This window comes from Echiichthys vipera (assembly GCF_963691815.1).
Source record: "Echiichthys vipera genome assembly, chromosome: 17".
Lineage (NCBI taxonomy): Eukaryota > Metazoa > Chordata > Actinopteri > Perciformes > Trachinidae > Echiichthys > Echiichthys vipera.
Window position 1 is genome coordinate 19,101,081 of NC_139842.1, and position 16,467 is coordinate 19,117,547.

General features: G+C 45.5%; 1 protein-coding gene across 13 annotated transcripts in view; it reads left to right on the forward strand.

The window, feature by feature from the left end:
- The window catches only part of arhgap23a (Rho GTPase activating protein 23a), a 79,282-nt gene that overhangs the window by 42,360 nt on the left and 20,455 nt on the right, over positions 1 to 16,467 (forward strand). For 9 of the 13 annotated variants that reach the window (XR_014593574.1, XM_083930982.1, XM_083930990.1 and 6 more), the window contains exons 2-7: positions 4,664 to 4,867; positions 7,956 to 7,980; positions 8,377 to 8,469; positions 10,189 to 10,267; positions 11,616 to 11,676; positions 14,103 to 15,741. Coding sequence is in view for 12 of the 13 variants with exons in the window: in XM_083930982.1 (XP_083787108.1) it covers positions 4,664 to 4,867; positions 7,956 to 7,980; positions 8,377 to 8,469; positions 10,189 to 10,267; positions 11,616 to 11,676; positions 14,103 to 15,741 (2,101 nt within the window). In the remaining variant the exon portion in view is untranslated. Of the gene's footprint in view, positions 1 to 4,663; positions 4,868 to 7,955; positions 7,981 to 8,376; positions 8,470 to 10,188; positions 10,268 to 11,615; positions 11,677 to 12,333; positions 12,445 to 13,276; positions 13,499 to 14,102; positions 15,742 to 16,467 lie in introns of those variants that run through there. The other 4 variants (XM_083930986.1, XM_083930987.1, XM_083930984.1 and 1 more) reach the window with 3 other exon arrangements.

Sequence of the window (16,467 nt, forward strand, 5' to 3'; positions counted from 1 at the left end):
CGGGGCTGCGGGTGCAGACAGCTATCGGGATTAAAGGCTCGTCAGCATTTGTAACGTCCGTAAAGCTCCACTTTTCAAACAGGTTGCAGCTCTCAGCTGTTTAAAAGAGCATTATTGTTCTGCCCCGCTGGGGTTTTAGCAGGAGCCTGGCTCCCCCCTGACGGCTGCTGCATTCCTGCATGCTGCTTTACCTCTGGATGGTGTGATTAGAGGAGTGTGTGTGTGTGTGTGTGTGTGTGTGTGTGTGTGTGTGTGTGTGTGTGTGTGTGTGTGTGTGTGTGTGTGTGTGTGTGTGTGTGTGTGTGTGTGTGTGTGTGTGTGTGTGTGTGTGTGTGTGTGTGTGTGTGTGTGTGTGTGTGTGTGTGTGTGTGTGTGTGTGTGTGTGTGTGTGTGTGTGTGTGTGTGTGTGTGTTGGCCAACACGTACGCTGTTGCTGACGATTATGACAATGCCATCATGTCCTAGAAAAGCCTCTTACGAACAGAAAATCTGCTGATTATTTTGTAACATTTTTTAATATTTTAACAAAGCTGATGAAACTCTGGCATGAGAAGAGGTATTGTAATCCTGTCAGCAGGACATCCTCTGCTCTCCTCTTTAGTATTTTCAGTCATGCATCTTAATGATATGCTCTCTAATTGAAATCAGGAGGGGAAATAACCGCAGGGAAGAGCTTGCTTCTGTGTGTGCAGCACTTTACCCACTAAACACACAGAGCAGGAAGCCGTCGTGTGGCATTACAAGCTGCTCTGCATATTCAAACACAATTATTACTCAGCTTTTTTTTTTTCCTGTGTGCTTTAATGACATCATTCAGGTGATAATGTGATCCCTCAAGGCTCCATATTATCTAAAGAGCATTCAGAGTTTATTTTGTTATTGTAATTGGCTTCAAGAGGCGAGGACGTGTCGGGGAAAAAGAGTGCTAAAAGGATAAAATTCCCAGTAGGAGAGGAGGAGGAGGAGGAAATACCAAATGTCTTCTTTTCTCAGCAGAACGAGAGCGAGGTTTCCCTTTTCTGTGCCCTTAGCATGCGTAGGAAGTCAAGTTTAGACTTAGAAACCACAGAAACATTTTTTCCAAGTGCTTTGCTGGTTAAACTGAGTGTCTGCAAGAGGACGGAGCATGGCAGCAGATATTTTATGCTTTTTCTGTGAAACTGTTAGCAGACAAACTGGTCGCGTCAAGGTGACAGGTACTAGAGAGGATTGTTTCTGGTGTCGGGGGGGGGGGGGGGGGGGCGCAGGACTGTAGACTCGGCAGAATAACAGAGCAGAGACACACATCGCACACAGTCCAGAGCAGCCAAGTGGGAAACAGTGCTGGCTCAGAGACCCAGTCAGACCCTGTGTGTTTTGGGTAATCACAGGGTTTGGTATTCCCAGTGCCGGGAGGGGCCATGTGGTCGAAACCAGCGTGCTGGAGCCTGTCCCTCGCTGGGGCCCGATACTCCTCCTCTCCGTCCTCCTCATCCTTCTCTTCTCTTTCACTCTCTCTCTCTCTCTCTCTCTCTCTCCTCTGCCGCTTACAGTGTGTGTGCTCCGACTTGTCCGCGCCAAACCGCTCCCTCTGAGGAATTCACTCTGTTCTTCCTCCTTTTCACCCTCTCGCTCTTTAATTTCCTCTTCTGCTCTTTTCTCTTTCTTGATCATCTTTTTATTTGACACCCCCACCATAACGCTCCTCCTCCGTCACACACTTCTTTATGCTGCTCTTCTGCCACATTACAAGCCTCACTGCTTGCCTCTTTGAGGACATAGCAGGGGAGACTTTACATTGTTCAGAATGCCAGACTAAAGATCCGGCTTTGAGTTTCACAAGGATTTATGCATCTCTATCTGCAAAAATATACACTTCATATATACATCAGAGTGCGGCTGAGCGATGTGTTTGAATTGTACAATGTTCCACAAACTCTCGTAGCTTTTTTTCTGACTCCAAAAATGCCAAGAAAGGATATGTTCTTACGCATATTTCCTTAAATGGAAAAACACAACCATACACTGTCTGAATTCAAGGTTATTTCTCTTAATTGACTCATCACAACAAACTTCATTCAAACTCAAAACCACCAAAACCATCGTGGTTAGTCTTTCCATTGTTCCAACAGTCATCCACTCTGGTTTGGTCAAAATAAATCCTTATTTCACTGATTTAGATGTGAAAATATACTGACTTTACACTCTTAAACCCTACTGTCCCTCTCCCGTTGCCTGCAGACATTAAGTAAGACAAATAAAATGGCAAAAAAAAGTCAGTGTACTCCTTCAGTCGCCAATAACCAATATATTTGTCCAGTGCTTTTAAAAACAGTGTATTTGTACATGTAGAGCAAGTTTTCTCCAACATGTCTCTGGAAACTCATTCAAACTCACTCGAACAAAATTTAAGAATGAAATCTAAATGTCCAAAAGTTTTCGATTGAATGTGAAGGAAGAAAATTTTGGAGGAAAATGTGCAGTAAAAGTCAGCGCAGCCGGATTTCCACCACACGAAGGCATGTGGTGAGAGAGGAAGAAGAGGTGGAAGGGAGGAGAGGAGAGCACAGGAACATGGAAGGAAGGATAAAAAGAGGAGTGAACGAGTGGAAGTGCCTCCAAGATGGAGAGTATTAAGATCTCTGAGCGCTTTTTATTTATAGGAGCATCTGGTTATCCCGCCCGCAACGGTACCACACTTCCTGCCTCCAGCCCGCCACTTCCTGTTGTTGTGTGGCCGCATTACAGACCCGTCAGGTCAAGTTTGTGTGTGTGTGTTTGTCATATATCAGTGTGTGTTTATGTGTGGAAGGGGGAGACAGGAAGTGGGGAAACGTGGGGTGCATATTTTAGGGGGGTTGCTGCTTGTTGTCTAGACACGTTCACCTTTAAAACACACACATTCTCACACTTGAAGCAGAATTTAAAGAAACACAAAGAAAGTTTTAGATATTGGTGTTTTGAACAGCTGAAATGAAAGTGTTAGAAAGATTGTTACTGAATGCATGAATCAGCCACATTTGTGTGTCCTTTTAAAGGAACGTTCACACCTCTCTTGTGCACTTAATTTGCTTTGTTTAGTTGTAAACCTGGAGTGTTTTCAGCTGATGATGGCAAAAACATGCACCCAGAGCGCCGCGTCCTCGTGGACTGCTGTTTTGCAGCTTGCTTAAATTCGATTTATCTTCTCATCATTCCAACCTTTTTCCTTAATCGTCATACTCATCAGGGAAGGCTGAAATCCAGCATGACGTATCATATTAAATCTGTTCCTCATAAGTTGTCGATGGATTAAACCAACACAGAAAAGGCTCTGTGTCGGAGCAGAGACGAGTGCAGCTACTGGTTTGTGAGTAATTGATTGACTGACAGGGTTGGGACGAGACATTTTTGATTATAGCGTTGAGGTGTCTTTCAAATTTATGATCTTCTCCATTAAGTCAGACGGAGTTCGATAGTGAACATGCAGCACAAAATAACTAAACCACACAAGACTGTCCCCTCTTCCTCCTCCTCCTCTTCCTCCCTCCCTCCTGTTTGGTCAGGTGATTGTGTTTGACTGACAGATGTGGGTCGTCGGGGCAGCATGAGGGTGATAGTTCTCACGTGTGTCTGTCAGCCGGGTGAGCTGGGCTTATTTACTCAGCCTCAGGAACGAGATATTTAGAGAGCGGGTGGAAATCTGCCTTTATTCTCCACTCAGAGTTCAGTCCCCCACAGTGATACTACCAAAGTCAGAACTAGGTTTCCCCTCCGTCTAGAGAGTGGACGCCCCCATGGGCTATTGTTCTTAAGGCTGACTTGACTCTGGGCTTCATTCAGGAGTCCATGAGGAAGCTGCTAATGTAACACAGCCAGGAGTCAATGTCTGGAGTCGCCCTGTGCTTCTATATGTCTCCAGTGGTGGTGCTCATTATGGGAAAATACAGTAGATTCTCATCAGGATTTGAAGTAAAATCATAGATTGGCGGAGCTGATGTGGGACCAATAAATCCTACAGTCTCTGCCCTAAAGTATGCAGCACTTTAAGACTTAATATAATTCAAACTGGTGAGTTGTATAAAAATTAACCCCAGTACAGTTATCATGCATGTGGAAAATGCCTATATAGCCCAAAAGCGCTTTTTGCATCAGACTATAAACATAGTTTGTTTCTGTTATAGTTGAGCAATTTAACATGGGGGTTCATTGGGTTCTGCTCTGTTTGTGAGGCAGCCTCATGTGGCCATTTGGGGAACTGCAATTATTGTACTTCATTTTTCTGCTTGGGAAAAACTGCTATTAGATGATTTATCTCTGCATAGTTTAGTGTTAGTGCACACTTTGGATTCATTTATTGTGATGAAATGATATATTGGGATATTGTGATTGAACAATTATGTCATCTAAATTGATAATAATCCATAAATGTATATTTTGCAGTAAAGCTCTTGATAAAAAGAGAAAATAAGTATATAAGCTATAATGACTGTTCATGTATTGAATTGCTATATTGTAATATGTCTATGATTATTGAGATCTGTAAATGTATTTATGTCTTCTCCATAATTTCTGCTGTGTTTGCCTCAGTGCTCCTAGAACATTTATTCTTTGCTGTTTTAAGAACCAATTTTAAAACGTTTCGCCCAAACATATAAAAAAAAAACATACAAAGCATCCTGAATGTCTCCTTCTGTGTCCACAGGGTAAGGGACGGAGGGATGGTCTCTCCTCAGCCGGCGACAACCCTCGGCCGCCGATGGCGACCCGGCCGGGAAGGGAGGGGGTCGGCGTGGGCTGGAAGGGTCCCCGGACGCTGGTCCTCCATAAGAACTCCCAGGGTTTCGGTTTCACGCTTCGCCACTTCATCGTTTACCCTCCAGAGTCCGCCCTGCACACCAACCTCAAGGTTAGTCCTTGAAAAACTTGAGTATCAAGGTGTTGAATTATGTTACATATAAACAATTTTTACCGACAGGTCGGGTGTTTTTTTTTCTTCTAATCTAGTGTGAAGTGTCCTGAATGTTTATTTTTACAGCACACATGGTCTCCATTTCATCCTAGCTGGCATTTAAAAGGTTTTTCAAAAGCCTTACGCTTAACTTGCTGAATCCGGGACAGAGCCAAATTGAGCTGGGAGATAAAGCCAATCGCACTGGAGTGTAGGGTCAGTGAGGTTGAGCTGGGCAGAGTGAACTCACAGACAAAAAGGAGACAACACATTGAGCAAACCAAAGAATTGTTAAAGGAGGGGGGCAACGTGTTTTGGAGACTAAATAAACAACAGGGCTCTTTATTGGTGAGAGCAAAATTTTACTTTTGGAAATATATGACGAGCACCTCTGTTCCCTGCCAGATCTAAAACTCCTGATTGTTTTTTTCACTTCACAGAACTTGTTTTTGGTCTTTGGTGAATTCTGGATTGTTCTGGTGTTTTGCAAATGAGCCTCGATGTGAGTGAGAGGTTATTTAGCTCTTTGAGGTGTGGGGGCAAACGGCTCCAGATGTGAAACTGAGGGATATGGAGGCTGCTGGGGTGGGGTGAGCCAGCTGAAACAAGGCCTCTATTATTATTATTCTACCACCCCACCATCCAGCAGCTGCAGATAGGAGCACAGATTGAATGAGATCTGTTGTCTTATCCTGGTACCACTCTCTCTGGCAGTCAAGGCCGTACCAGGCTGGCCCCCGGACAATAGGCCCATTGCTGCCCTTTGGCCCCGGTTCTGTCCTTGTCTCCTCTGCCTCCGGGGTCACATGGTATTTTTGGGACAATTGAACCCATAGAACCGCCCGTTCTTATCAGTAGAGCCCTCATGGAAGTCTCCCAAATTACCCTCATAGTGTCCAATCATCAGAGGCCCAATGAGTGCATGACCCAACTGGGGACTCATGTCATGGTGTCTGAAGGTCCTGAAAGTCTTCAAGTGTCTTTAATTATACGATCTAAAATAAAGACACTTCTCCTGTGTGGTCCCGGCAGGCTTCCTCTCTGTCTTTGGAAATAGCTAGAAGAACGTCCTCCTCCAACATAATCATCTGACATGCTTTCACGATTAAAAAAAGAAATCAATAATCGAGCACTGCAGGGATGACATGTTTTTGTAGGCCAAACCAGAAGGCAGCATCGCCCTGGTTCCTTCGACTCAAAACCAACAACATTTTCCATTGGCTACAGGATTATTGCACGTTTTGCTCAGCAAGATAATTATCACAAATGAACTCCACCAGTATGATTTCTGAAGCTTAAATGCAATCGCCAGAAGTAAAAAGCAAATGTTTGTCGAAAAACAAACTACACCACAGCCGTAAGAGTTCCCTCTTAGCCTGTGTTAACCACAGACCTTATTTAAGGCATCAATGTGAAAAGAAAGGGGAGAGTAGAAAAAGATACAGCATATGGAGGGCTAGACAAGGTGCCCACACATGTATGCGTGAAGCCTACAGTCTCTGCTCGTCCTTCCAAAGCAGACCATTACATCAGCAACTCAGCTTACTCAGTGACCGCCGATATATTCGCCCCATCGCCCAACCCTAAACTGCACTATGCATCTGCAGAATGAGAGATTACACTGCTGATAAACAAATCTTTTGCAGAAAAAAAAATCTTTCTGATTGTGAGATTTCTACATTGTCTAACAAAATCAATATTTTTCAAGTTAAGACAAAACTGCCACTCTGAGAGAAGCCATTGCACATTAAATATAGGCCTATAGACAAAAAAGGGATTTCAAAACTGTTTCAGACTTCTCTATTTTTCAACTAAAGTAAAGATATAAAACGAGGAGCGGCCGGTGGCACAGTGGTTGGAGCGGCCGCGGATTCGACACCCCAACCTGTGGCCCTTTGCTGCATGTCTTCCCCTCTCTCTTACACCCCATTTCCTGTCTGTCGTATATATAAACTGCCCAAAAAAAAATCTTTAAAAAAGATTTAAAACGAAATCCCAATCTCAATATTATCTTTATTTCAAAGGTCAAGTATCTGTAGAAATAACTAAATTTTTATACATTCATACATATTCCCTACCAGCTGCTTCAGACTGTACAGGTGTGCACCCACTGTGTACACTATTTGTCTCAGATACCCAGAGTCTTGTGTGCACCTCTCGCTGCATCCTCCTCGGTCTCGGATGCATTCAGACTGGGGGCTGCTCAGTTATCGAGTATCCCCAGCTCAGAGCTCCATTCTGGGGTCGGCAGCTCCTCTTTTCTCTGCCTCTAAACCCTCCACCATTGTCTGCAGAGCCAGGAATGAGCCCACTCAGCGTAGCATAAAGCCAGGCAACAGTCAGCCCACCGTGCCCCTAACCCCAAACTGTCCACTCAGCTTAGTATAAGTGTGTGTGTGTGTGTGTGTGTGTGTGTGTGTGTGTGTGTGTGTGTGTGTGTGTGTGTGTGTGTGTGTGTGTGTGTGTGTGTGTGTGTGTGTGTGTGTGTGTGTGTGTGTGTGTGTGTGTGTGTGTGTGTGTGTGTGTGTGTGTGTGTGTGTGTGTGTGTGTGTGTGTGTGTGTGTGTGTGTGTGTGTGTGTGTGTGTGTGTGTGTGTGTGTGTGTGTGTGTGTGCGTGCGTGCGTGCGTGCGTGCGTGATCAGACAAACTGCAGCTATTAAATCTCACCAGCAGCATCCTCTCTGCTGACTGCTCTGTGTGTGTTTGCTTATGTGTATGACGTCACGAGCACCTGCAGACAGTCTCACCTGCGCTCCAACATTAAGAGCTCATAAAAACAAACAAGTATGTCTCGGGAGATTTGGCTCCAGATGCAAGGAAAGCCACCGGCATCTGAGGAAGCTCAAACACTCACTGCAGGATACCATGACAGAAATGACACTTCACACTGTCAGATCTCCACCATCTTTAAGAATTGCTATTGAACGATTCACTTTTTAAGGATGATTTCACCGTGTTGTCTCTGCTGATCTGCTGTTTTTTAATGGGCTCTATAAAGAAATTTGACTTGACTTCAATATGTTATTTGTGTTTCTGTTCTTTGCAGGATGAGGAAAACGGTAACGGAAAGGGTAAGTGTTTCTCTGTCTCATCGGGCAACATATTAAAATGGGATAAAGATGATGTAATTAACTGGGATCTCCTGAATTTCCCTCCTGACAACTCTGCTCTGCAGCCTATCTGCGCCCCCTACAGGACACTATGCAGCGCTGCATCTGAAGCAGTAGTGTCCAATTGCACTGATATTCATATAAGAATTAGATAATTAGATAAAAAATGATAAATGTTCATATATCCCCACTGCCAGGACAGTCAGCAACACAAGTAAGCAAAAGTGTTAAAGGAAAAGGGTCCCATCTTTAAATACCAGGAGCAACCTAAATCTTTATTTCTAAAAAAAGAGTTTATATGAAGTTCGCGCTTATATCATTTCTGCATTCCCTTCTTCTTTGTCTGTTATCACACAGGGTATCAGAAAGGTCGACTGGAGCCGATGGACACCATATTTGTGAAGAGTGTGAGAGAAAAAGGGCCGGCCCACCAGGCGGGCTTGTGCACAGGTAAAGGGAACATATGGTGCAGCAGGAGCTTGAACGTCCTGATTTGCATTGGAAATGTGTTTGGGGAGAGCTCCGGCCCTGTGAAGCTGCAGACATGAGCAGGCTCAGGGAGGGAGAGGGGGGAGGAGTAAAAACCAAGAATACACTCAGACCTTTTCTCATTAGCACTAGATTATATAAAGAATGGCTTTTTCCCTAACGTCTTTTGGTGATATAATACAGAGACCTGTATGACAACTCAAATCTTCACCTCCATTTGAATGTGACAGAGCTACTGAAGTGTACCTGTTGTGTCTTGCTGCTTCAGCGGAACAGCAGTCCACTCCCAGCAGCTCAGACAGACCAAACTCATACTCTCGGTGTGCATGCTTAAACACAAACTGTCACATCCAGAAAGTCACATGCAAACACACACACACACTCTGAGCTCTTTGTATGTGTTCCAGCTTGCACAAAGTCACCACGGATGCATACAAACATTAAGCACATCATTATCTTACGTCTTCTCTGGGGTGTCAGTTCAAGGAACCCTAAGCTGTGCTGACATCCCTGCATTTTATGGTATAGACACCACAGCTTTGACGAGTTATTTACACTGACTGAGAAATTACTGAAGACTTTAAATATATTTAAATGTGTTTGACGTGTTAAAGAGCTGGTTCAGATTCCTTGAAGTGGAGTTGTATAAGGGACATATCCATAGTCAGTGTGTAGTGGACCCAGTTTGGAGAAGCAAGCAGGAGGACAGGCACAGAAGCTGTGCAGCAGTTCTGTGGACGGGGGCAGCAGCTGAACGTATTTTAGACACCTAAAATATCCGTATCAGTTTAAATACGCTATTTTAGAATCTTTTCACAACTTTAACTTGCTGTCAAACAGCTCTGTTTTAAGTTTTCACAAAGGGAACTGAAGCTCTTATCTAAGCTCTCATCTAAGCCGCCAGACTCCATTGACAAAAACAGTAATTTTTTCTTGTATATCACCGGAGTTGCTGGTCTGTCGTTGCTTCGATAGGTGAGTTTTGTGAGGTGCTAACCCTTTAAAACACCAAAGTCACACAATAACGCATACAAATCTAAGCGACCGGGGCAGTGGTAGAACAGCAACTCCTGTGTTCTGCTTGATAAAATGACTGTCTTTGTCAATGGAGTCTGGTGGCTTTGATGAGTCCGTAGAACTGCTTCATTTCTCACCGCGTAAACTTAAACAGATCTGTTTGACGGACAGATAAAGTAGTGAAAATATTCTTAATATGGCATACACTTACACTCATAATGATTTTCCTTTCTTAGGTGGAAAAATGACATTTAGCTGCTGCCCTCGTCCACAGCAGAACATTGTTTCGCTTCCATGCCGGGACCCCAGTCTGCTTCTCCAAGCCAGAGCACCGAAGCGTGCTTCATCTATAACGACGAGCCTTGCTCTTTATTATTATAATGATAAAAACTGTAAGATTACACTTGAATCAGCTCGCTGAGGTACTTTGTATGCCTCATTTAATATAGATAAAAGGGGTTAATGTTTTACCTGGATGACAAAATCAGACACATTTAGACCAGCAGAACGTGAACAAAGACAAATGTTTTGACAGCTACCATGGCCCGTGCTTAGTGTCTCTCTTGCCAGGAGGTCTGCATCTGCTTAAAAAGGTCATGTCAACATACATACCTGTATAACCTGTAAAATGTGCTGGATCTAATACATTAATATGTCCTGCAGGGGATCGGCTGGTGAAAGTGAACGGAGAGAGCGTTCTAGGAAAGACGTACTCGCAGGTGATAGCCCTCATTCAGAACAGGTAAGACATCCTTCCTGTCAGCACTTTGTGTCTTTGTTCTGTTGATTTAACAAACCATCTGTTTGCTTTTTCTTCGAGAGCTCGCCATCGAGATGACAAACATGTAGTCGCTAGTATTAGTTTACTCTGCCTTTTTAAAAAAGAGTAGCCTGAAGCAGCGTAGTCTACACACTCTTGAAGACACTGAGGCCCCGCACAAGGGAAATGGGGAGCTTAAGATAGTGACACCGGTCTCTGTTTTATCTTCTAATTACCTTTTTTAGGCTGTTTTTCCATTCAAATGCTTGGGTTGGTTTCTGAAATCAAATTTTACTATTCCTATGAAGCCTCCTGTTAGACCCCCAAATCCACAGGGAGCTTAGAAGTCATCTACTGTAGTGGTTCCCAACCTGGGGGGCCCGACCCCCCAAGGGGGGCGTCAAAGATCCAGGGGGGGTGGCGAAGCCCTCTTGATTTTAAGGGGTTTAATAATTTTAACTTAATTAAAATGTTAAATAAATGAGTAGGCTAAGCTTTTAATTCATATATGTGACAAAATCAACTGCTCTGCTTTTCCCAAATTGAATAAACTGTGTACGTCACAGCGTGGAGCTCATGAGGGAATGTTGTTTTGTGAGGAAACACGAGGTCGGGGATCGCCGTGGTACTGAATGTAAATGAGAGCGGAAACATTGGACTTTATAATGACATTGACGATGAAAGTGTGTTTGATGCAGACACATTTGGGTTTCAGCTGGTACCAGATCCTCTTAATGAAGTCAGTTAAGCCTGATACAGTCAACGGGTCAAATCTGTTCAGCCTGTGTCCACTTCTGCCCGACTGAAGCTGTTGAATTATTATTTTAAATAGTCAAAAGGGTTAATACCGTATATCAGGGGTGTCAAACTCAGGCCCGTGGGCCAGATCTGGTCCGCGGTGTAATTATATTTGGCCCCCAAGATCATATCATGGTTCTCTGAGAGCTGGCCCGCGAGTATAAAGCACATACACGTCTACTTTTCTGTTAACAAACATGAGCATCCATGGTACCAGTGTCTGCAGACAAGACCTGTTTGTCACTGTTGCTGTAACCAAAGCATAAAACATGAGAAACACCACGACAAGAACAAGGACCTGAACTGAAAAGGTTCAACGTTACACATCTGGAGAGAAGGGAAACTTGCACATGTGCAGTTTTTTTTTTGTTTTTTTTTTTAATAAATGTTGAGTTTGAGACAAAACTTTGTCCCAGTTTTTAAATTTGGCCCACTGTGAATTTGAGTTGGACACCGCTGCCGTATATGGTGAGGAATATTTTTCCCACACCAGCTCAGGATATTAGCTGCTAACTTTGTTTCTTTCTTCCAGTGAAAGTGTGTTGGAGCTCTCCATTATGCCAAAAGATGAAGACGTGCTTCAGTTGGTAAGTGTGAGTATGGGATTTTTCACGCACCTTCTCTTAACAAACTAACCCACACGTATCATGCATCACACACTCGGGTAACTTTTACACAGCAAGCCTTAGTGCTCAGTTCAGATTTACTGCTAAAAGAACAATAACAAAGACGTTGGACGCTGTCGGACGGACGTAAAACATGGAGGCTACTGAGGTCAGCATTTATGGTTTAATTTACAAGTGGATGTGCAGTCAGTGGAAGCCAGTGAATTCATGAGCAGATGATGAGGACGAGGAGAAAGGGATGCATTTGTAATTATGTGGAGCAATGGTTACTTTTTCTGTACTTCTATATTAACAATCAATTAATCATCTTCAGTCATTTTTCATGCAAAAATAGCAGAAAACGCTGTTTTTCACCCGCTAATAAATGGAGATATCTGAAAATCTTTTGGTCGAAACAAGACATTTAAAGACATCACCTCAGACTTTGAGACTGAAACTTTTTCACTATTCTCAGACATTTTATAGACCAAACTATTAATCGATTAAAGGTCCTGTGTGTCACATGAATAAATCGTTTTTTATTGCCAATGAGCGAACAGGTTGTTACTTAACTTAAAAATGGAGACCTTAACTGACTTTCTCAGGATGGATGAGTCCCTCGCCTCTCTTCGGCTCGCCTACAGCCAACAGTGATAGCTAAATGGAGTCTGCTTACGTCAACAAACAAACGACAGAGTCCACACATGCTGTTCTCCCGTTAAGCATTCTGCAGCAGCATCTGGAGATGGACCTAAGGTTGGCGGCCGTCCTGTAGAGGCAGCAACTAGTTTGCAGCTCTGGCGTGGAGTTGGACTCCTGTACTAGAGGAAACACTGAAATATATTGTGCTTTGTAGGGGGCTGATTTAGGACTACATATGAAATTAACCATGTGATTCCATGTGATTGGTCAGTGAAAACCCAGATCAGAGTCACAAAGGAGCAAACTTCTTCCTGCAGGCTTAACATAGCCTTAAATACATTTTTTTGTTAGATTTTGATTATTCCAGGACACTTCGGTAAGCTGTATATTCTGTTTACAGAGTTCAACCTGGATTCATCCCGTCACTGTCAAAGAATGTAGAGATTTTGTCAAATGGCTGCGGAGTGACTCAGAGGCCCTGTGCTCTGTGTTTAGATTACAACACGCATTCATTAAAACGCTACTGGTATCCTGACTGTCGAAGCTTACGTTTGAAAAAAAAAAAACAGCTCCGTGCTCGTTCACACACCCATGTACTGTACCGCACATTTTTGTCGCTCCACAGGTCGCTCACATGATCAGACATGCATCATCCCTCGCCCCTCCCATTAACCCGGAGCAACACACGAAACCACTTAACACCAGATTTTAGTGATCCTTCTCACACATGCAGGAACATCCTGCTGAAAAGAGCCCAAAAAACCTGGTTCTCCATTTATGCATAACTGCCATGTCTCGGCTATTATAAACCCACTCCTCACACTCCTCCCCTTCGCTTCTACGCCTGTATCTGCTGCATTCCTAGCATGACATCACCAGAGCTGCGCCTCCTTCCACACTCCCACAGGGTGGAGTGAGGCAGAGAATGAGAGGGAGGTGAGAGGGAGTTTGGAAGGATCCGACAGAGGAGAAAACAAGGAACAAACGATAGAAAACTTCAAAAAAGGACGAGAAAATAAGCCGAAGTATTGAGTGTTTCTGAGAGGACGGCAGGTTTTAGCAGCAGGAGTGTGGTCGGGGTCTGCCTTGACCACTGTGTCAGTTAGTGGTGACTACAAGCTTATCGCGCAACCTGAGGAAAGATTCTGGATTTGGTCGGCTGGTGTAGGTAAACTTTCAAACGCTTGTGTGATTTAGCTTAACTTGCTTTACTTGTACCTAAGTGCAGAAAAAGGGATTGCTAGGGAGTATGTTTTTGTTCTTATGGTGTTAAGAAGTAGAAATCCAAGTTCTAAGTGATGCTGTAGACCAACTTAAAAAAATAATCAGTTAATTATTAAACACTTGCTATTTGCAGTGGATAGTCTTGAAGCCCAGCAGTGTGGATGTATATCCTGTGTGTATGTGTGTGTACACAACACTGCTGTGGACATTTGCAGCTGGCTGCTGTTTTAGTGAGTTTTGTAGCTTTTTCCTCAAGGCAGTTCATGCAGTTTGTTAGCTAGCATGTGTTTATGTTGAGAGCTGAGGCCCCGGGGACAAACTGTGGCAAGGGGGTTGAGCTGAGAGGTCGTTCCACTTAAAGGCTTGTTGCGTAATGGACAGCGGCATCAAGTTGTCTTAGAGCATTATGGATATGTGTACATACGCATTGTTGTCAAACTTGTTTACAGCGCATGATTAAAAGCTGCCACGCACACTCACCTTTTCTTCAAGCATTTGTCCTGTCATGTCTTATCTCACTACTCCTCCATCTTCCCTCCCTCTCCCAGGCATACTCCCAGGATGCCTACCTGACAGGCAACGAACCCTACTCAGGGGGAGCTGAGTACCTCCCACCACCGCCTCCCCTCTGCTACCCACACACCAAGGCCACGCCCCCTGCTGGAGCACCTCCGCCTGGCTCCATGGGCCAGAACCAGCTGGATAACTGGAGTCGCTGGCCAGGTTCTTCCAGTCCCTCTTCACCCCTGGACAACCGCTCCGTTGTGGGAAGCCCCGCCAGCTGGCAGGAAGGACGTGCAGGAGAGCCAGGTGGTGTGGGTCACAGCAGCCCTGCCCACCGCACAGAGGAGATCCAGTACGGTATGACCAGCCAGCAGCCTCAGGGCCAGACCAGGGGGCGCTCCTACTCTTCCTCTTCCTCATCAGGAGGCCCTTTGTCCAGCCCGCTGCAAGTTCACTACCCTAACCACCACGCCTCCAGCTCCTCTCAGGCTCAGCCACGCAAGTCCAGCTCAGCCTGGACAAGTCCGCCCCTGCCCCATCTTAGCCATGGCCGCCCTGAGCGCTGCCAGCAAGCCCTCTCTGACTGGTACTACAACCAGCTGCCCGAGCGCTCAGGACGCAGCATGCAGACCCGCCATCGCAGCTACTCTCAGGATCGGCTCAGTGATTCAAGGAGGCAGCAGCAGCGGACAGGTGGATGGCCGCACAGCGCCTCCCAGGACACTCTAATGTTACTGCAGCAGTCAGGACCAGGACCCCATGGAGAGCCCTACTGGTCCTATGGAGATTGGGAGGGGGGCCCAGGTAGGGGACACCCTGCCACTAACTACACCCGAACACGCTCTGAAAACCTGCTGGCCCAGTACGATCGCCACGGCCGCTCGTTAGAGATGCTGGACCGAGCAGCAGCTGGACTGGTCTCGCCTCGGTTTGAGAGGCCTTCGTGGCTCCAGCAAGCTCCCCAGCCACCCCCCAGGACTGACGCCTACCCGAGGCAGGGGAGCCATTTTGGTGTTGCACAGGCTCCTCCGAAGTCCCGACATACACAGTCACATTCTAAACACCACCCCCAGACTCACAACCAGGCCCCCTCCCAGCCTCAGTCCCAGCAGGCGCCCCCCCAGAGTAGGCGGCTCCCCTCTGGGCAGAGCATGGATAACCAGCCGGTGGGCTACCGCAGCTACAGCCCTTCTTTTAACCGCAAGACGGGCCGCATTATGCAGCAAGCCCACTCTTTCAGGGACCCTTCGTACTCGGGCCCTCACATGAACTGGAACCCAACACCTAAAACCAGCCCCCCAGAGGGCTCAACCGCACCCCTCACTGCCTCTGCCGCATCCCCCCTTGCCTCCGCCACTCCCGAATCCCAGGACAGAGCATATAGGCCGACAAACCATGAGAGGGAACGAGGGTCAGTGGAGGGGCAGGCGGAGGTGGTGGCACAGATCCAGGAAGTGGTGCTGAGGCAGAAACCTCCCACCGGGCGAAGGAACGCCCACGGCATGCGTCACCCCCACTATGCGCTGCCCATGGACGGGCTAGAACCCTCCTTGTTTTCTCCCGAACCCCAGGACTCAGCTCCCGTCCCGGGTTCAACGGGAGATGTAGCCCCACGCAAACCAAACGGCAACATCGCCCCCCTCAACATAGAGGACGACTCCCTGGCCTCCATCCCTTTCATAGGTAAGTGAGGCGTGTTTCTTCTTTCCGTGCCCCTCCTCTTACACAATCATACCCTAAAAAAAAACAACTCTAACTGACCTTGAGATTTTATAGCTTCTATTCTTAATTGTCATCCACACTGAGTTTTGTTGAATGTTAGTGAGAGCTTAACTGAGAGGAAATGCAAAAGCTGTAAGAGTTTGGGGGGAATGTGTGTGTTTCCTTAATTTCCTTCTTGTCTTTCTGCTGAGGCTCCAGGCTCTTCTCAGATGCAGTTTCCATTCTCTCATTGTGTTAGTGTGTGTGTCTGTGAATGTTTGCATTGGGTAATACTGGCACGTCCCACAGTCTTGCAGACAGTATTAGTAGTTGTATTTAATCATATTTGATGGGGAGTTTCCTAATCCTGCTGCCTGCCCCTGGTCTCTAAGGTCACCTCACCATGCTGAGAAAATGAATCTTGATTCCTGCATGTGTTTGTTTGTGTGTGAGCAGGGTAGTGCTCGTGATCTACTTTAACTCCTGTAGTATCATGTCATCATTTTGTAGTCAGTTACCGTATTTGTTTTTATAGCAGATGTTAGAATGACTAACTGAGACAGAACACAGTAAACATTGTACCTGCAAATAATTTCAGCGTTGTCATGCTAGCATTAGCCTTTAGCTTAAAGTGTCATAAAACGAAGCACCAAGAACATAATTAATCCCGGAGTTTATTAAAAGAGTGTTTTAAAGACTTACCTACTG